The sequence below is a fragment of the Eulemur rufifrons genome, chromosome 16, assembly GCF_041146395.1.
Source record: "Eulemur rufifrons isolate Redbay chromosome 16, OSU_ERuf_1, whole genome shotgun sequence".
NCBI lineage: Eukaryota > Metazoa > Chordata > Mammalia > Primates > Lemuridae > Eulemur > Eulemur rufifrons.
Genome location: NC_090998.1, coordinates 34,143,681 through 34,165,704, shown reverse-complemented (window position 1 = coordinate 34,165,704; position 22,024 = coordinate 34,143,681). Strand labels below are relative to the sequence as shown.

Here is a 22,024-nt window from a genome sequence, read left to right as displayed (position 1 = left end):
CTCCTGTAGATTATTGGTCAGGAAAAACCTCTTAAGGTATGAATCCTAAAAGATGAAGCAATATGATTGGAGAAGGAACAATTTAAGCAGCAGGAACAGTTAGCATAATACTACAGAAGAAGGCAAGTATAGCTGGAGTATAGTGAGTAATAAAATGTGCAAGAGAAAGTCAGAGTCCAGAATCTTAGATGTTTTTGGAAACCAAGGTAAGTAATTTGGATTTTATTACAAATGTGATTAGAGAGTTCAAACCGGGTTGTGATGTTTAATTTACCTTTTAAAACACCATTCTGGCTGCTATGTGGAGTTTGGACTACAGTGGGCTAGTAATAGAAGCAGGAATTGGAAACCTTCACGATATCTAAAAATTTTTGGAATGAAAGTTTTAAAGTAGAGTTGAGGAAGGACAGTGGGAGTGATCAGAGAATCAGTTGCTTAAAGTTGATACTGTTTTTGGAGATGAGAAAGTCAAAGTGATGACCGTGAGAGTGGATGACAAAGAAGTGGAGATGGGAGGTTGAGGTTGAGATTGAGGAACTGATAGAGCAAGATGTGACATGGATGGTCCATATGGATGATCACAAAAGTCGTGTTGGATAAAAAGATAGTGAGCCAGAGGTCATCAGTGAACGAAGAGTTCTCAGGGGATCCAAGACAGGATGGCAGCAGATGGTAAAGCCTGATGGCATGATCTTCAAAGGAACTGAGATTTTTGGAGGTAGCAGAGGAAGAAAGGTCTTGGAAGGATCAGTGGCAAATGTAGAAAATATTTATGGTCTCCAGGTCCTAAGGCAGATGGGTGTGAAACTAAAAATAGCTTTCACTTCAGAAGACTAAAGCAGCAGCAACTTAGGGAAACAGCCAGGTTTCAGTTAAGGCAAGAAATTGAGGGAACTGTGAAGGAAATTAAAGAATTAAGGAAAATAAATATATCCTTGTATATGCCCTAGAAAATTTGGGTATAGAGAATTTTCTGTGATTTCTACATGGTACAATGGAAAGGATTGAGAAGGGGGATGGTTTGCTAAATTGGTTCAGATTAGTAGGATACATTGCAAAAATGGGTTGAAGGTCCAGATAATGATAAATTACCTGGAGAGTGCGGAACACAAAGAACTGAGTAGTATGGAGCCCCCGTGCAGTTTGTCTTTCCTGCAGCTCCATGTGGTGCGGTAGCTATGGGTTGTGTGAAAAGTGTAGTGAAGGCTTTCTCAGAGTACCATTCTCTTGTATACTGCTTCAAGAAAGCTCTGTAAGGGTTTCTTCTCTCTGATGCCAATAATACAGTTGGAATTTTCCTCTGGCTCAATCTCAAAAGTTTCTATCTGTCCCAAAGGGGGGCTTTATGAAGGCTAAAAGTCCAGGACTAACTTAAGCATACCTTGAAATGTAACCAAATTGCAAGTTGGTATTTAGAACTTCATTCACCTATCAATTTAGACCATTCCAATGTTGTTTTGTCCCCTCTTCTGTCTCTAACCTCTAATATATAAAAATCTAGCCACAAATTCTCTGAAATTAGCTGGAAATTTTAGGCTCCAGGGATGGGGTTTGGACAAGTCATTGTAAATAATCCTATGTTTTCATCTCTTCTTTGTGGGCCTACAAATGGTTTTTTTAAGGTAAACTTAAAATTGACCATTTTAATCCTGAATAATAGATGGAAACCTGGAGTGAGTGAAGATTCAAGTTACAAATCACTAGTTATACCAGAAATAGTTTGCCTATTAAGTCATCTTGGTATAGGAGAGTCAAAGTACACATGATACATTATCATAGGTTAAGTTATTAATGTCATTTTAAAGGACTCAGAATTAAAAAGGAGACAGAATTAAGTAAATCCTGCAAACTTACTGCTATTTTGTTATCCACAACTTCTCTTTCTGGTAACTAACTGCCTTTTTGTTTCTTTTGTAGGCATTACTATTTAAGAATGGAAGAGGATACAGATTATAGAATCAGATTTAGTTCTCTGTGTTTTATTAATGATCATGTTGGATTTCATGGCACTGTAAAAAGCTCACCAAGTGACTTTATTGTTATTGAAATTGATGAACAGGGACAGTTAGTTAATAAGACCATTGATGAACCTGTTTGCAAAATTAGTGAAATACCACCTGAGCCAAATAATTTTCCCAAAAAACCAAAACTAGATCTTCAAAATCTATCCTCTGAAGACAGAAGTAGCCAAGAAGTTAATAGTTTGGCTAGGTACTCTGATAGTGACCAAAATCATCAGTCTGGTTCAGAAAAGGAAGATACTGTCAATAATGGGACTTCCAACTGTGGAGAAAAAGCTGATGTAGTAAGCCCCTTTTTAGATGAAAAAACTAATGAGTTACTGAATCATTTTGCCTGTGATATAAAAGAGAAGTGGCTTTCTAAAACTGAGCCAACTGGAACATCTCCTGAATTCTCAATAGGCAGAATCCTTGACAAAACCCAGAGGGCTAGTTTACATACTGCTATTAGGCAGAAATTTCCTTTTTTAATGACTGTAGGAAGAAACAGTGAAATTGTTGTAAAACCAAATCTTGATTATAAAGAACTCTGTCACTTAGTATCTGAAGAAGAAGCATTTGAATTTTTTAAATATTTGGATGCAAAGAAAGAAAATTCCAAATTTACCTTTAAACCCGATGCAAACAAAGACCACAGAAAAGCTGTCCACCATTTTGTCAACAAGAAGTTTGGAAATCTTGTGGAAACCAAATCTTTTCCTGAACTGAATTACAATGCTAATAATCTAAATGTGGTGATAACAGTAAGATTTCGGGAAAAAGCACACAGGCATGGGAAAAGGTCTCTTCTTGAATGCCAGGAAAGAAAAGATATATATACAGGTAATTTAATAAATCATCATCATTTTCTCGGATAAACTTAGTTAAATTTAAAATTGTGTGAAAGCTGAATAATTTCAAATGAATTAAATAGACTTGGCTAGCGAAATATTAGAAAGAATATGTGCATTACATATAGGGAGAGGGATTGCTGATAAGTGATTTAAGCAGCTCTAGGAATTCTTATTTATTCTGTTACTTAGTGGAAGAAAACACCTTTCAAATTACACTAAATGTAAAAATTAGCCTTATTGATGAAAGTATGGTTAACACAGGCATTTACAGTTAACATAATCACAAATGTGTAAAGTTGAAGCAGTTATATTGTGTTTAGTAAATTTTTATTGAAGGCAAATCTTGATTTCATGTTTTGAAAGTCACCTTAATTAAAATTAAGTATTTGGAGATAAGAATATATTTGCTGTATTTAGGAGAGTGAAGAGAATACTTTGTGTATACAAGGTAGGGAACCTGAAAATTTGGTTCTGTCAGTCCTCTAGGGAAGATATGCTCAAATTTTAGCATGCATTATAATCAGCAAAAGATCTTATTAAAACAGGTTACTGAGCCTCATTCCCAGTTTCTGATTCAGAAGGTTTGGCGTGGGGCTTTCACAAATTCCCAGGTGATGCTTTTCTGCTGGTCTGGGGCTTACATTTTGAGAATCACTGTTTTAGGGGATATATTTAATTCCTAAGATGAACTCTCAGTGTACAAGTCCAGCTGACCAGGTTTAATTGGTCTATTCCCTACTTGATGGATGGGAAGTGTTTCACATGATCATGTTTTATAAATTTATTTATTTATAAATTTATTTATAAAGCATTTTAAGAGAAAAACAGCAACCCAAATTTACACAGAGATGTATGGCACAGATATGTATGGCACATACATATAAGATTATACTATGAAGGGACCACAGGTATAAATGAAAAGAGTTTAGACCTTGGAGCTACGTGGGTTTGATTTCACATTATGACTTTAGTTCACAAAAAGATTTATGAAATTTTTAATATCATTAAGATTTGATTCTACAAATGTAAAACTGGGAAGAATAATACCATGAGCAAGTTACTTAACAATTCATAACTTTTGGTCATACTTGAAAAATGGGGTAATAGAAAAGCCTAACTCATAATTATATTCTAAGGATTAAATGAAATAATTAATTAAATTCTTTAGTATGTAGTAGTTACTTAAATATTAGCATCTTTTTTCCTCCTGGTAATTTCTGTCTGGTTGTATATATATCTACACGCACACACACATACACACACACACACACACACACGCATGTATTTATAAAGTACAGGACTTGACACATTAGGCATGTAATAATGTTAACAGATAAATCTATTTTCAAGGAAACAATACTAGCTTTACATGTAGTGAAAGGAATTACTGATGAGTGATTTCAACAGCTCCAGGAATTCTTGATTTTTAAAAGAATTTTTATTTTTAATTATTGGTATATAATATATATATTTTTAGGGTACATGTGATGTTTTGATATAGACATACAATGTGTATTAATCAAATCAGGGTAATTGGAGTATCCATTACCTCAAGCATTTATCATTTCTTTGAGTTAGAAACATTCCAATTCTAGGAATTCTTATTTATGCTACTTGAAATTCTTTTTTTCTTTTTTTTTTTTGAGACAGAGTCTCACTTTGTTGCCCAGGCTAGAGTGAGTGCCGTGGCATCAGCCTAGCTCACAGCAACCTCAAACTCCTGGGCTTAAGCGATCCTACTGCCTCAGCCTCCCAAGTAGCTGGGACTACAGGCATGCGCCACCATGCCCGGCTAATTTTTTTTTTCTATATATATTTTTAGTTGGCCAGATAATTTCTTTCTATTTTTAGTAGAGATGGGGTCTCGCTCTTGCTCAGGTTGGCCTCGAACTCCTGACCCTGAGCGATCCACCCGCCTCGGCCCCCCAGAGTGCTAGGATTACAGACGTGAGCCACCGCGCCTGGCCTTGAAATTCTAACAGTATTAATTTGGGTTAATGAGTCAAAAAATTGTTAAAACTTTACATATTAGTTTAAATTAGTTTTTCTAAAGCTGTGAATATTTGGAAGGATGTGTTAAAAGGAGGATTTGATGATTCACCAGAGGCAATATGAAGATACTGGGATATCTTAAAGTCTAAGAACAACAACAAAAGACAAAGATCAATTTTGCCTAGCTTAGATTTTGTGTAGGCAACCTTTCAACCTTTTATAGGAATCAAAATAAGTCATTTGAAAATATTTAACAAGTAGACTTACGTAAAAAATAGAACACTTTGGGGAAAAAACATTTATTCCAGAATTTTTCTTCTTCCCAAACAGAAATTCTATCCCCATTGAACAATCCCTCCTCCTCACCCCCCGCCCAAGGAACGACTATTTTGCATTCTGTCTATGAATTTGACAACTCTAGGTTCCTCATATAAGTGGAATCATACAGTATTTGTCCTTTTATAATAATCTTATTTCACTTAGCATAATATTTTTGAGGTCCATCCATACTGTAGCATGTGTTAGAATTTTCTTTCTTTTTAAGGATGAATAATATCCCATTGTAGGGATATAATACATTTTGGTTTTCCATTTATCTGCCAATGGACAGGATATAATGGTCAATAATGCAAGCATGATCCTTGTTTTGGAAGCATTCAGCCTTGAAACCTAACAAGAATTTAAGGGAGAACTGCACATGTGATGTGATTTCTGAGGCTATATCATAAAAAGTATTATACTTTTTGTCCATTTGTCTTGGATTGCTCACTCTGGGGAAAGCCAGCTCCTTTACTATGAGGATGCTCAAGCAGCCCATTGGAGAAGAACTGAAGCTTCTCACCAACAGCCAACACCAACTTTCCAGGCATGTGATTGACCCCCTTTGCAACTGGAGGCAGTTCCTTTCAGGCTTTTAGATAACTGCAGTCCCACCAAGCCACATCCAACTGCAACCTCTTGAGAGAGCCTGAGCTAGAACCACCAAACCAAGGTGCTCCTGAACCTGAATTCCTCTTCTCTGTGCTATGTATGGTCCAGAACGTACTTCTAGGCAGAAAACCAGGACATTTTAGGATTCACCTCATTTGTTTTACTTTTGGATCACAGTTCTGTGGTACCTGTTCTCCAGGCTCTAAAAGCAGCTGTTTCATACATTTTGTCCAGTTTTATATTTGTTTATAGTGGGAGGTCATCTGGTATCAATTATTCCAACATGGCTCAAAGCAGAAGTCTCTAAAATTGAATTTTAAAATTTAGTATAGTTGATTTCATTTTTAATACTTCAATTTTTCTAAGTATTTAAGAAAATGTTATAAATCTTATAAATTAAACTTATAAATTTAGTGGACTTTAAGTTTTGTAAACGTTTCCAAGTTGCTTACTAACTTAAATAGGAGTCGTTGTAAAATGACAAATTTAAATAAATTAAATATTTTTAATTGGAACTACACATCTCATTCTCTTAAACATTCAAGTTCATAAACTTTTATGTAGATATAGGTTAACACAACAATATGGATTTGATTCTCTTAAATATTTCTATACTAAATTCTAAATCTTCATGGATAAAAAAATACTTATGTACCCAGGCTACTATCATCACCAAACTGATATGTCAGACAATTTGTAGATTCCTTCTTATGTTCCTGAGCTTCCCTAATGACATATGCAAGATTGTCAGAGAAAACTGCTGCTTCTGTTGGATCTTCAAGAATGAACAGAAGTATGGCAAATAATAAATGGAGGGAACACATATTTTAGACAGAGGGATTCAAGTGTGTAAAAGTGTAAAACTGTGGAAGGCTATAGTCCATCTAGGGATTGCAAGAAGTTCTCTGTGTCAGGGTTATAGGATATATGAATGGAAGTGGCACACGTGGAGACTGGAAAGGTAGATTTGGGCCAGATATGAATAACACATTAAGGAATTTGGATTTTTTTTCTGTGAGCCTTTAATGAGCCAAGCAGCATTTAAAAATAATAGCTGAAATCTATGATGCTGATTTTGTATTTTGACTAAAAAATACTGTTTATTTAAATTAATGATTTGTTACACTAATCTGTTAGTCTGCTAAGAATATAATTGATAAGTGGTAACTTCTTTTTTTGTGATCTAAGATTATTTTTGTTATTTTTGTTTCAGCTTTTACCCTACAAAAGGAAAATCTGGAAATGTTTGAAGCAATTGGTTTTTTAGCTATCAAACTTGGTGTGATTCCTTCAGATTTTAGTTATGCAGGCCTTAAAGACAAGAAAGCCATCACCTATCAAGCAATGGTTGTTAGAAAAGTGACTCCAGAGAGGTAATAAGATACTGCTTTTTAAGATAGAACTTTACTTTCATATTTATTGAATGAATAAATAATCAAAAATTCAGACTAATACTGGGAGCGTATTAACCCCACTATCAATATTGATTAATTGATTATAAAATTAGCAGAACATTGGCATTAATAATATAATTATCTTCTACATAGAGTTATGTCTTAAATTTACATTGAAAATAGAGGAAGTTTTAGAATAGAAACTTTGAGGAGTGGCAATTTTAAACTGTCTAAATCGTCTCTAAACATCCTGTACTATTAATATAGTCAAATATGGATTTACATTTGGGAAAGTATCTTATAAATAATTTTTTTCTAATTATTATAACTTATACCCTTATTATCTTAGATCTTTACATTTAAAATAAACCCTTGTTAAATAGAATGTAAAGTACTTAAATTTAGCCTCCCTCAGCTAATCAAATTTTTAAAATATTTTTGTAATTGTAAAAGAAATATGTATTTATTATAGAAAATTTGGAAAATAGAAAAAAGCATAAAAAAGAAATTAAAAGTTACTAATAATTCCACTCAGAAATAACTATAATAATATTTTGATATATTTCTTTCCAGATTTTTTCCAGGCTATATCACACATATATCATACAGACATTTATTATATATAGGAAAATCATACTTACATGTACAGTTTAAATTTTACTTTTTAAAATAAAATAACATTGTTATGTGAAAATTTATGTCATGAAATATTTCAAAATTATGTTCATCATTTAGACTAATTTGTTTAATATTCCCCTATTTTTGAAAAGTAGAATTCTTTCCAGTTTTTTACTATAAATATTACCATGATTAATTTTCTTATACTTAAATCTGCACCTGTTGATCCTTTTACCTTAAGATAAACTTCAAAAAGTTGAATCATTTAGTCAAAATTTAGCCTAATTTAATGGAATACTGATACATTAATCCTTCGTCCTCAGATATTTAAGTATCCACTATTTGCAAGTAGACTCTTCTGAGTGCTTCTAAGCTCTTACATGGGAGACCAAAATGTGTATTTTGTCTTTGTGGTCAAGGAGGGCAGTAAGGGAAAGAACTTTAGATGTTAGAAAGTGTTTAAGCCAAAGTTTTTAATCCCCAAAGACAATAAATGTATTAGTTCTTAGTAAGAGAGATTACTTTGATTTGGCTTATGGGTATGGGGTTTTAATTACCCTTCAAGTAATAGTAGGATTTTAGCAGAAGCAAAAAATCTGGAAATATGTTTGGAGGGGCAGTAAACTACAGTCTACCTAATATATAGTTCCCTTAAGGGCTATAGAAAATAGGGATATAAAGGAAAATTTCTATCAGCTCTTACTGGATCCTGAAAGTTATGCTAAGAAAACTGGAATCTATTCTTTAGAGGTTGGGAAGAATTGAAAGTTTGAGTAAGAAAGTGTTCAGAGCAGAATTTCAGAAAATCCTCTGGTGCTCGTGGTTTTTCTTGGTAATGTTGGGGGGAAGAGAAACTGAAAAGGAGCAGAGTCTGGGGACAAGAAGATCAGGAGAACTGCTAGGAGGTTCTGTCACTTGAACTAAGAAGTCAGAAGGCCTGTGTAGATAGAGTGATAGCATTAGTAATACACGTTCAAGTTCTTAAAATAACTCTGTTAATATAATCTTATAATAATGGGTATTTAGTGTACATTTGTTAAAATAACATTAACTTTAGAATATTCCAAAAAAAAAATTATATTAGTCTTTGGATATAAGGGGTTGCTTGGCAGTTGTCATTTAAAACCTTATATTAAAGTAATTTTTAAATGTAAGATTTAACTGAGTCTGTACGATTTATCACTTACAGGTTGAAAAATATTGAAAAAGAAATTGAAAAGAAAAGAATGAACATGTTTAATATTCGGTCTGTAGATAATTCCCTTAGACTTGGTCAGCTCAAAGGAAATCACTTTGATATTGTCATCAGAAATGTAAAAAACCAAATAAATGATTCTGTAAACTTGCGAGAGAGAATTTTGGAGGCCATAGAAAATGTTAAGGTAAGAAAACCCAATTTTAAAATAGACTATTACAAGATTCTTTTATTAAAACAAATACGAAGAGAAAGATTTGATTTTATATTTTGACACATAATAATATTTATATACTTTTAATTTGTTGATTATTTTGTATACATAGAATAAAGGCTTTGTGAATTACTATGGACCACAGAGATTTGGGAAAGGAAGAAAAGTTCACACAGATCAAATTGGACTGGCTTTGCTGAAAAGTGAAATGGTATGGATTTAAAAAAATATAATCGTATCTGTTTTGTCAGGTATACTTATTTTATAAGCCAATCTCTTTCTTTCTTAACTCTAATATATAAATGCATGTGTATACATACATACATATATATTTTATCATTGAACATTTATTAAGCAGCTACTATGTTCTTGGTATCACATTACAAGAAAGCCAACTGTATGCAGTGTCCTGGTGTTTAATACTTATTTGAGAGTTGATAGAGTATTGACTATCACTTTATAAATTCTTAGTGAACTATATGGAAGATTTAGAGGAAACTTATACCCTACGATTCCAGAAATCAGATATCAGGTCATGTAAAAGATAGGAATTCACACAGGTCCAGAGACCAAAAGGGGAGCAGCAAATTTAAAAACAAAATCTGACTAGTCTCAAATGAAACTAAAAATGCATATCACAAATAAGAAGCTGCATTTGCAAAAATATTAAAAGTCTGTGTGTATATATACTTTTAATATATATTTTTATATAGACATGTATATGTAATTATGTATATATGTACACATATATTTTTACACTGGAATGGAGTACACATAATGGAGGAAAACTACAAAAATTATATATTTGAACAAATGCAAGATTATTCATATGATTGTATGATGCTCACTCACTTGTCTTCTAATATGTTTTCTTGAGTGGGAAAGAAAGGAACGGTAAGGAACTTGTGAGAAGCATTGTGCATTGAACATCATCTTACACATGAAAATAAGGTGGAGTGCTGATGCTTTGGACCACATCCGCAAATCTGTAGTCCGTTCTGGGCTTCACATTTCAAGAGGGAGTTGAGCAACTAGAATATAAATGATATGATAAAGGATCTAGAAACCATGTTGATGAGAAATGTTTAAATGCACAGTGGTTCTTCAGTCTAGAAAACTCTGAAGAGGAAATTATAAAATATTTGAAATTTTGTTATATGGAAGAAGAATTTCCTAGTTTGGGATCTGTGTACATTCTACTTGAGTTCTACCATTTGTCAGATGTGTTACTATAGGCAGGTTACTTAACTTTTCCAGGCCTCAGTTTCCTTATCTGTAAAATGGAAATAATATATATGTCACAAGATTTTTGTGAGAAGTAAATGAAAAACCCTTTGTGAAAGCACCTAGTGCAGTGCCAGACCTGTATTAGACAAGTGTTCACAAATATGATTGGACTAGTAATGCTCAGGTTTTACAAGGGTAGAAATTTAAGGGGCCAAGTGGTAGTCTAGTGGAAGAAAGACCTTTCTTTCTTTCTTTCTTTTTTTTTTTTTTTTAACAATTATTCAAAGGAATAGGATTCTTCTCCCAAAGAACTAGAATGTCTTGTTTCTCATTTTGCATTTAAGCAAAGGCTGGATGGCTACTCTCCTACCTCTTTCAAACTTCATATTACATGATCTCGAATTTTTTAAAATTTTGCTAGACTATTAGAAGTCAATTATTGCTGGGTAACATATTACCCCAAAACTTAGTGGCTTAAGACAACAAGTGTTTATTATCTCATAATTTATGAGAGTTGGGAATGTGGGGAAGCTGAGCTGGGTGGTTCTGGATCAGGATCTCTCATGGGGTTGCAGTCTCTGAAGACTTGACTGGGGTGGCAGGATGTGCTTCCAAGCTCACCCTCATGGGTATTGGCAGGAGGCGTTAGTTTCTTGCTGTAGGACTACTTGTGGCATGGCTGTCCCCAGACAGATGAGTTCAGAGGTGCAAAGGGATAAGAAAGAGAGACAACAGAAACCTCAGTGTCTTTTATAACCTAATCTTGGAGTGACATACCTTCACTTCTGCTGTATTCTTCTTCCCTGATAAGTGTGGGCGTGGACTGCACCAAGCGTGAGTACCAGGTAATGGAGATCCATGGGGCCATATTAGAAGTTGGTTCCTGTAGTTAGAAAGCTGTAACTTCTTTCCTTTGCTCAGAGCATGCCCTCCCCAACGTTTACATTTGTTAGGTCTCAATTTAAATATTCTTTTTGCACTCCCCAAGAAAAAGTGAATTCCTCTTATTTTGTAATCCCAGAGCTTCCTGGACTTCCCATCTTAAGTTTTATCATATTTTATTATTACCATTTATTTAATCTTTTCTAGTAGAAAGTAAGCTTTAGTGGGACAGAGACCATGTCTTTTTTTGCTCAGTGCTCTATGCCGAATACCCTAAGTAGTACATAGGGCATGACAGATGCCTAATAATATTTGTTTGAATGAATAAATACTGTAAAAGAAGATTTAGTGGAAGATTGGGCTGAATGACCTATTTTAAGATCCTTTCCTACTCTAAGACTCATATTTAGAAAGAAATCCCAGTGCTGGAGAGAGTGATAAAATACAGGAACTAGGCCGGGCGCGGTGGCTCACGCCTGTAATCCTAGCACTCTGGGAGGCCGAGGTGGGTGGATCGCTCGAGGTCAGGAGTTCGAGACCAGCCTGAGCAAGAGCGAGACCCCGTCTCTACTAAAAATAGAAAGACATTAAATGGACAACTAAAAAAATTTATATATATAAAAAAAAAATTAGCTGGGCATAGTGGCGCATGCCTGTAGTCCCAGCTACTCGGGAGGCTGAGGCAGTAGGATCGCTTAAGCCGAGGAGTCTGAGGTTGCTGTGAGCTAAGCTGACGCCACGGCACTCACTCTAGCCTGGGCAACAAAGTGAGACTCTGTCTCAACAACAAAAAAAAAATACAGGAACTAGTAGATACCACTTTTTTTTTTTTCTTGAAGGAACATGTTTAATCTATTTAGGATTTAAAATAAAACATTAAAGTTGGAAACTTTTTTATTAAGATTTTTCAATTATTTTTAAAACCAAAGAATTCAGGGAATTGAGAACACAAATGAAATTAATGGCTTGCTGTTCCCCTATGCTTGCTACCTCCCTTTTCTTTATGTGTGTTGGTCAAATCTGAGTATTTGTCATTACTTCACACTTGTGTTCTTAGCTCAATAATAGAGGTAAAGAATGACAGAAGTATAGATTGTTCTGTCAGTGGTCAATAATTATAGAATTTATACCATATACTTACTTTGGCAGTACTTTTTTTTCTTTTCAATAAGGTCTCACTCTGTTGCCCAGCTGGAGTACAGTAGTGCCATCATAGCTCACTGCAACCTCAAACTACTGGGCTCAAGTGATCTTCCTGCCTCAGCCTCCCAAGTAGTGGGGACTATAAGTGCACACCACAGCACCCGGCTAATTGAGGTTGTTAACTTGCCATAGGTCATATATTCAGGAGGTGGCAGAGCTGGACTTTAAACTTCAGAGTGTGAACCCTGAGCCCTGTTTTCTTTCTGCTGTACTACAGATGTCTGCAGTTTTGTTATAATACAGATCTCTTTAGTTTTATTACTTTCAGGTATATAAAGAAATTTTTTTTTTGAGACAGTTTCACTCTGTCACCCCAGGTAGGGTGCAGTGGCATCACCATAGCTCACTGCAACCTCAAACTTCTGGGCTCAAGTGATCCTCCTGCCTCAGCCTCCTGAGTAGCTGGGACTACTAGGTGTACACCACCATGCCCTGCTAAGTTTTCTATTTTCTGTAGAGAACAGGTCTCACTGTGTTGCTCAAGTTGGTCTTGAACTCCTGAGCTCAGATGATCCTCCTGCCTTGGCCTCCCAAAGTACTAATGTTGTCTTTCTGAGCCATTTTCTTCATTTTCGATGTGGGAGTGAGGCATTCTACATCTTTGGAGCTACTTCTTTTCCTCTCTCTTGACTTCAGATAAGCTGGATAGTTCAACTCTTTCCCATATTGTCTTTTCCTTTGCACTTTGCTTTTTGGGGTTCAATAGTTTCTACTTCAGAGTCCTCAGATGAGGTTCTTGATCTTTTCATTATATAGACGCTCATGTTGCCTGTGTCCACATTTAATCCTTTGGCCTGGACATTGTCTTCTTTTTTATTTTCTTCATTAGTTTCATTTTATTTCAACTACATCTATGTAAATATTAAATACCTTAAAATACATATATTTAAATATTAAATAAATGCCAGCTATTGTTTGGGCCAGAATGGGCTTATTTTTCCCTGTCTTAGGAAATTTGCTAAGGTTTTCTTGTTGCTTCTTCTGGTAGATTGTTAAGAACCTGAAATGATTGCAAAAGAAAAGTTCTATTTATACTACTTGCTAAATTTTTTTTCTTTTTTTATTTTTAGGATTTGGGGCTACGGTAATAGCTTTTGCTTCTTGTTCTTTTGTTTCAAATTCCACAAAGGTGCAAATGCCTTTGGATCTCCAGTAGACTTATAATGTGGTATATAAACAACATTGCCACATTTCCTGCATACTGTTTCAACCCATCCATGATTAATACTTTTGAGAAGTAACTCCTATGACAAATTAGAAACAGTATTAAAAATAAGGATTTAATAACTATAGCCTAGCTTTTCACAATTCCTACACCTGACTCAGAATCTCAATAAATTTTAACTTTAATATTAAAAAAAAAGAGTGACAAAAATAGAACTGTGGAAGTGATCATGGGGGTATACTTTTTCCAGTCCATAATATTTTAAAACTACACATAAAGTTACTTTGTACTGAAGGTTTATTTCTATATTTAACATTGTATAATTTTTGAAAGCCTAAAGAGAAAATTACAGTATCAAACATCGTTTATTAAATGCCTATTCTTTTACGATGCCAGATAATTAGTATCTTTTTTAAAAAAGTAATTTGACATTTTCCTTAACGTATTTGCTTGCTTAATTTTTCAAGGTGAAGGCCATAAAATTATTTCTTACACCAGAAGACTTGGATGATCCTGTAAATAGAGCAAAGAAGTATTTTCTTCAAACTGGTATTTAAGTTTGTTTATCTCATACATAGCCTTGCAGATGCACAACATAAATGTTATATTAGCAGGAGAGTATTCACTGTAACATGAATGTGATGAGAAATAGATTGTAATATATTATTTATGAAATCATTTTATTACATGACCAAAGTACTTCATTTTTGCCCAGATTTGAGATTCTTGACTATTCTAACTCTTGTTTGGGGCTAAGGGTGAGGGGAGAAAGAGTCCCTTGGTTTTTCTTGACCAAAATCCTCTGAGGAGATAGAAATTCCAAATTCTAAACTTGTACTGATGGCAGTGTAATCTATTATGACTGGAGGAGATTCGAACATAAACTAACTAAAAGTTTATTTATGATAGTCCAAACTTTATACGATGTTTTTGATCTAGTTGCCATTTAACCCTGTCTGTCAATTTTTAAAACTTTAGGTCAATATGATGGTATATATGTAGAATGCTTGATGGGAACTGCTAAAGAAAAGTGGTTATGACTGCGTGGGGTTAACTCTCAACTTGAGTGCTTCCCAACTCTATAGTCTGTGCAAGTAATTTAAAACCATTGTTTTAGTTTCCTTACCTGTAAACTGAAGCTAAGAAGCTAATAATGTAAGATTTAAATAAGATAATAGATGTAATACTCTTAAAATAGTACTTGGCACATACTTGGCACATACCACATACTGGATAAATATAACTTGTACTTAAATAATAACGACAGCAACCATACCACTTCAGGTTCATTCAAATATCTGATCAACATGCATGTGTAAACTAAATTTCACTTACACATTGAAATAAAGGATGTCAGTTTTCAAATATCTATTCATTATTTTTAATTATATTCATATTACATGTATATAATTGTTCACAGGAGAGTAATATTTTTGTACCACACCACAGTGTATACACAGTGTAGGCATTTCTAACTGTTATGAGTAATTTAAGTAATACTAAAGAAAATCCAAAATGACTTATTGTTTGTATCCATTGTAGAGTCCTGATGATTCTTACACTTTAGTGTACATAAGAAACATCTGGTACATTTATTAAAATGCTGATTTCAAGGCCCTGCCTGAATAAGCATCTTCATGGTGGAGTCCAGTAATCAACATTTTACAGTGTATCTTATTTGCAAGGCCTAATAGTATCCATGAGGGATCCAGATCTCACCCTTTTTTAGTGAAAAAATCCTGTGTATATGTCCATAAAAGCTCTTTAAAAATCTCCAGCCTCTACTAGCTCAGCGGTTTATTTAATAAACCGGTGGGATTTTGTTTGTTTGTTTTGACAGTCCTCTGAATAACTTCAAGTTTATCTCTATTCTGAAATAAGGAACTCTGGCAAGTCATTACTAATGTTGACCTTTTTTTTTTTTTCCTAAAGCAGAGAAAATGGAAGGAGGGCCATACAATGAATGACTTTTTTTTTTTTTTTTTTTTGAGTGTAGCTAGTTTAACTGATAGTTCTGAGCATTATCTTCATATTCTTGTTCATTGCCTCACATTCAGAGAGCATAGCAAAGGCTTTTATAACTTGCCTTTAAATAAAAGAGACTGACTATCTGATTTATTCTTTATTTCAGAGGATGCTAAAGGCACCCTTTCATTGATGCCTGAGTTCAAAGTTCGAGAGAGAGCATTGTTGGAGTCCTTGCATCGCTTTGGCATGATGGAGGAGGGTTGTGTCCAGGCATGGTTCTCTTTTCCCCATTCCATGCGCATATTCTATGTTCATGCATATAGCAGCAAAATTTGGAATGAGGCAGTGTCTTACAGACTTGCAACATATGGATCAAGAGTAGTGGAGGGTGATTTGGTCTGTTTGGAGGAAGATATTGATGATGAGCATCTCCCAAATAGTAAAGTAAGTATCATTTCATCAGTTTTCTGAGTAACCACATCAGGAACATTAGTTTTCAGAAGCCCTGAGTTTAGAAACACTTTAAAAATAAGCATACATTTAATTTTTTTTTTACTTATATTTATTCGGCTACTGCATCTACTCTGCTGTTAGTTCAGGCTTTCTACATGTCAGTAAATGGAAAAATAAAAATAGTCAGTGGTATTAAGTGAAAGGTACAAAGGTAGTAAAGATTCTTTTGAAGAACACATTTTTTAGGGGAGGCTGAAGTGGGAGGATCGCTTGAGTCCAGGAGTTCAAGACCAGCCTGGGCAATATAGTTAGACCTATCTCTACAAAAAAACTTTTAAAAATTAGCTGGGCATGGTGGTACATGTCTGTAGTCCTAGCTACTTGGGAAGCTGAGGCAAGAGGATTGCTTGAGCCCAGGAGTTGAAGGCTGTAGTGGACTGTGATTATGTCATTGTACTTTAGCTTGGATGATAGGGCAAGCATGTCTCTCAAAAAAACAAACAAACAAAACTACATTTAAAAAATTATACAAATAATGCCCAAAACAGATCCCTTAAAAATAAAATTTGAAACATTACAAATGAGGCTGCCATCACTGCTACCCCCCCAATACGATTCCTTCCCTTCCTCCAGAGAATTAAAATCTGTTGTTTGGCATGTGTATTTCTAGACCTTTCTCTATGCTTTCACATAAATGTCCACAGAAAATAGATTTTTATTCTATTAAGATAGAATAAAAGAAAAGAAAAGACAGGATTTAGAGGCTCAAAACTTAAAATGTGAAAAGGAAATATAAGATTTTTATAATAATGGTATATGGGACATGTAATGTTATACATGTTTCTTTTATGTGAATGTGATTTCATAACTTGCTTTTTTCCTTTTAACAATGTCTTAGAGACATTTAGAGTAATGAAATTTTAATGTAATTTATATTATAAAAGTTGATCCTTTGATTTCCTCCCTGAGTATTTTTACCTATGTGGGTTTCATCTAATGAAATTGGATTCTGTAAATCATGCAATGAAATTCATCTAATATTGTAATGCAAAAAAACCAAATTATTGTTCTCTAATATTTAGTCAGTTTCACAAATAAGGTTTAAAAATTAGTGAAAGAATTTTGAGTAATGCTTTTATATGTAACATCATATAATCAATGAATTTTGTAGGAGAAAGGATTTTAGAGACCCTCTTTTCTAACTCCATTTTATAGAAATGAAAATTGAGAGTCAGATTGCAGAAGAGACAGATTCATAGTCACACAGGTAGCAGAACTAGAAAGACCCAGTTGCCTGACTCCTAGCTCCAACTGGTCTCCACTAGAGAAATCATGGGGTATAGAAAAGGTGTCAGCATTGAGAGCTAGAGCATGGGCCAGTTTTTCAAAAACCAAAAATAGACTTAACTCTATATAAAAGAAGCTTTATCTAAATTGATGGCATAGTTCTAGGTATATGCATTAAGATTTTTTGGTTTCAAATAATAGAAACCCACCTCAGCTGCTATAATTTAAGGAAAAATTGACAGGAATTTATTAGTCCTCATAACTGAAAGTCCATGATTGCTTCAGGCACAGCTGTATTTAGGTGCTTAAGTGTCTTAAGTAATCAGTCTCATTTTTTTTCATCTTTCAGCTCTGCTTTTCTCTGTGTTAGATTCATTCCTAGTCTGCTTATACCTTTGGTGGCAAGGTGGTTATTAGTGACTATGGGCTTATTTCTTACAACTCTAGACTTATTTCTCTGCAAGAAAGAAAGCGTTTCTTTCCTAAAAGTGTCAAAAAAAAAAAACTGTAAAATCAAGTATCAGTGGCTAGGAATGGCCTGGCTTGGATCACATGTACAGAACCGAACCAGCAAGTATGGCTGGAGTATGTGATTGGCTAAGCCTACATTCCAGGGCTCCCTTCCTGGGACCATCCCCCCTAACCCACATGTGAGTACTGGGGATGCCCCCTGCAAAATTAGGGTGCTACTAACAGAAAAGAGGGAATAAAGGTTGTGCAAATCAGAACAATAGATGTCTGCTTTACTGTTTCATTAAATGGGTGGTTTAGGAATATTTATGTAAGTAAGTGATCAGTAGGAGGCAGCATGTATTACTAAGAACAGTCATTTAATTGCAACACAGGCTTTCACACTCTGTGTAAAAAGAAATTTAGCAGCATTCTAGGTTTTATTTTACCTCATGTAGGGGAGAAAAGATATGTGAGTGATCTTTTGATAAATAATAAAAAATCATAGGGTTTTTTAAATACCTTCCAGAAAACATGTCCATTTAAATATTACTTGGGCAACATGTTATTTAGTAAGTCAGACATTTCTAACTCAGAATTTTAGAAGTTAAAGATTACTGTTATAATATATAGCAACAACTTCTGAAATGCATATATTTTATAAGATTTCTTTGTTCAAAATAACATGCAAGGATAGTTTTATGATCAGAATTGTATCCACTTTTCTTTTTGGAGCCACAGAAGAAGAGAGAACATTTATTAGCACTGACAAAGGAAAAGGCAGGACTTAGAAGCTTAAAATGTAAAAGATGAAAAGAGAAAAGATAAAGGTTCCTAATAAATGTTATATGGCGTATATAATGTTGTGCATCTACAGTTAAAAATTGTAGGAACTAATCTGATTCCCTCTTTTGATAGGATTACTGGACTAACAGGTGTATCTTTATTTCAAGTCGCTTGTAATTTTCTTATAATTTTTCTGTGAGCCAGATGGAAAAATGGAGAAACGTGAGTTAGACAATTAAGAAGTTAGGGGAAGGCTGGGTCAGTGGCTCATGCCTGTAATCCTAGCACTCTGGGAGGCTGAGGCAGGAGCAAAAGTAAGACCCCTTTTCTACTAAAAATAGAAAAATTAACCAGGCCTGTAGTCCCAGCTACTCGGGAGGCTGAGGCAGAAGGATTGCTTGAGCCCAGGAGTTTGAGGTTGCTGTGAGCTAGGCAGACTCCACGGCACTCTAGCCTGGGCAACAGAGTGAGACTCTGTCTCAAAAAAAAAAAAAAAAAAGAAGTTAGGGAGTAGCCATACAGCAAAAGCATGTTTGTTAATTAATATTTGCTTGATATCAACCTGGAGAGAGTTCTCTAAAGGCAAAGCATGGTGTACTGTATTTGACTATGTTTGTTCAGTATTTTCATAAATCACTTAAATCACAGTATTGGGGGTATGCTGATGAATCTGTGAAAGACAAAAAGCTAGAAGTGATGCAAGAGAAATCATAGTCTCATGTAGTTTGTCTGTCCCTTGTATTTTGGTCAGATCACATCTGGAGCTTTATAGCTCCGGATTTCTGAGTGCAGTAGTCAAAAGAGGTTATTCACCAATAAACAAACAAACTCAGATTTAAAACAAAAAAAAAGAGAGACATTATTGATAAGACTTGGGAGAATTGGGGCAAAAGCAAGCAGATTTAGAGGGCATCTAGGTACTATATTGTATGGTGAGTGCTTTAGGAATATTAGAATACTGTTATCCTTATGGAGAGATGATAGCTGCCTTTCTACTTTAGCTTTCATGTACAAGAGAAAATAGAATTATTAATTCTATTATATCCTGGAGCAACATTTCTCAAATCTATCACATACCTCTTTTTTTCCCTCCTACTTGTGACACTTATTACTATTCTATGAAACAAATGTTGAAAAACACCAATTCTACAAAGAGGATTATGATATTTGTTGGGCACAGAGGTTGGTAGGGGTGGGGCTGCATTGGTATTAATATTATTGAAGCAGATTTTTGATTCAGCATGATAAAAACTTTGTGATTTAGAAAAAGATTGTTGGTCACCTCACCTTTTTCCAGCTTTGGTTTTTAGTGATTAAAGCAGGAAGAATCATCCTAATTTTTATGTAGTCTACTCCTTCAGAAACAAATTATGAAAAAATCTTGTTTGGATGTATGTATATTCAGCATAGTAATCAAATTATACATAACAGAGATATGGAACATTTGGGAATCATACATATTTTCATTATGTTTTTTAAAAATAGGTTCATCTAGTAACCAAAGAAGAGGAATCAGCTAATACATATGCAATACATCAGGTAAATTTGCTTAAAAATTACTGTCACTGAGATATAAATATAGATATTGTCCCCAAAAGACAAAATGTTTCTCAGGCCACCTCCTCCTTTTTTACATCTTTTAAGTTCAGGTATAATTTATGTTAAATTCACTCTTGTTAGTTTATAGTTGTATAAGTTTTGGTAAATGTACAAGTTTTGATAAACTTATTGCTATATGACCACCACAAAAATCAATATAAAAAACAATTTGATCTCTTCTGCAAATTTCCCTGTGTCATTTTGTAGTTCACCCCTACTCCCATTCCTAGTCCCTGACAACTCCTGATCTGTTTACTGTCATTGGTTTTGCCTTTCAAAGAATGTCATGTAAATGGAATCATATAATATATGGCCTTTTGTGTCTGGCATCTTTCACTTAGCATAATGAATTTGAGATTCATTCATGTTGTGTATATTTGAGTTTTTTACCATGTTCTTTTTTCTGACTACGTTTTGGTACTCTTCAAGAAAACTATATAGAAGTCACTAGCAAAGGAGGAAAACCCCACAAAATGCAATTTACCCACAAGCAGCTGAGAAAATAAACATCATATTTGTAGCTATTTGTTGGCTTTCTTGTTTTTAAACAACTAAGAAGAAATGATAATTCCCATCCAAAATACCAGTTATGTGATTGAGCAGTAAAGGTTACTCTTTGTGTTATAGAAAGTATATGCATGATTCTGTAGAGATTAAGTGTTTATTGGCTAATTAATGTACCCAAATTTCTTGAACAGTGGTTTGTCTAATAGCATTTGACTTGAATTGGTTACCTTCATTATTGTGAGTCCTTGATTTTCGTTAGCTGTTTTCTTTGCCTGGCAACGTTAATGATAGTGTAATATTCAAAGCACGTTTTAGGCTGACTGTAATGTTTATATCCTGAGACTGTTTTTATAAATCCAGATCCCAGTCATAAAAGTAAATTTAAACTATGACCATGTATCTTTCTGAAGGCTATTCCATGTATTTTCTCCCTTCTTTTTTGACAGGTTGTTCTTCCAGTACTTGGATACAATATTCAGTACCCAAAAAACAAAGTAGGGCAGTGGTATCATGAAATACTTAGCAGAGACGGACTACAAACATGTAGGTTTAAAGTACCTGCTCTGAAACTGAACGTACCAGGATGCTATAGACAGATTTTGAAACATCCCTATAATCTCTCCTACCAACTAAAGGAAGATCATGACATTGACGTCAAAACGGAAGATTCCCACATAGATGAAGCAACTTTATCTCTTTTGATCTCTTTTGATCTTGACAGTTCATGTTATGCTACAGTTTGTCTGAGGGAAATAATGAAGCATGATGTTTAAAACTGATACCCTTGATATAATCGTATATATGTCACTCTTTGAAGGGAGGGAAGCTAAAATTTCTTGAGCATCTACCATGTGCTAGGAGCTTCATAATTGTTTCCTCATTTAACTTTCATAGCATCCTAAGAAGTTGGAATTTGATGCTGTAATGTTCCAGAGGACATATAGCTAGAAAGTGTCAGGGTCTAAATTTAAGATCTAACTCCAAAGTCTATGTTCTTTCTATTATATAATGTTTCAGTGACCTTTATTCTGTGTCACAAAAGTTACACTCTTTTTAAACCAGTAGGAACATAACATTGCAAGATAACATTTAGGGAAGAAAAACTTATATGGTAATGTTCATATTCTCTAGCTCCTTGCTTAGAACAGAGGTGAAACTAGGTTGCAATGAAAGCATATGGTTGGAGAAACAGATAAATGAAGCATTTTGCTAATTATTATTGTTATCCGTTCCTATTTTTGAAATTACTGATGAGAACAATATATAAGAGAAATATCATCCCTCTATTTATGGTGGCTAC

The 22,024-nt window shown here is 34.3% G+C and overlaps 1 protein-coding gene across 1 annotated transcript; it reads left to right on the top strand.

Moving 5' to 3' along the window:
* Positions 1 to 168: 168 nt before the first annotated feature.
* PUS7L (pseudouridine synthase 7 like) lies at positions 169 to 21,497 on the top strand. The gene is made up of 9 exons (XM_069490880.1): positions 169 to 206; positions 1,918 to 2,843; positions 6,990 to 7,149; positions 8,978 to 9,170; positions 9,310 to 9,408; positions 14,142 to 14,223; positions 15,806 to 16,086; positions 20,104 to 20,157; positions 21,171 to 21,497. Exons 2-9 carry the CDS (start codon positions 1,934 to 1,936, stop codon positions 21,495 to 21,497), a joined length of 2,106 nt encoding a protein of 701 aa, XP_069346981.1. The 5' UTR covers positions 169 to 206; positions 1,918 to 1,933.
* Positions 21,498 to 22,024: the final 527 nt, after the last annotated feature.

Bases quoted from the DNA above. Each gene is read 5' to 3' on its own strand.
- PUS7L (XM_069490880.1), top strand. From the start codon at position 1,934: ATGGAAGAGGATACAGATTATAGAATCAGATTTAGTTCTCTGTGTTTT. The intron at 9,171-9,309 runs GTAAGAAAACCC...TTGTATACATAG, and splicing joins AGGCCATAGAAAATGTTAAG to AATAAAGGCTTTGTGAATTA. The intron at 20,158-21,170 runs GTAAATTTGCTT...CTTTTTTGACAG, and splicing joins ATACATATGCAATACATCAG to GTTGTTCTTCCAGTACTTGG.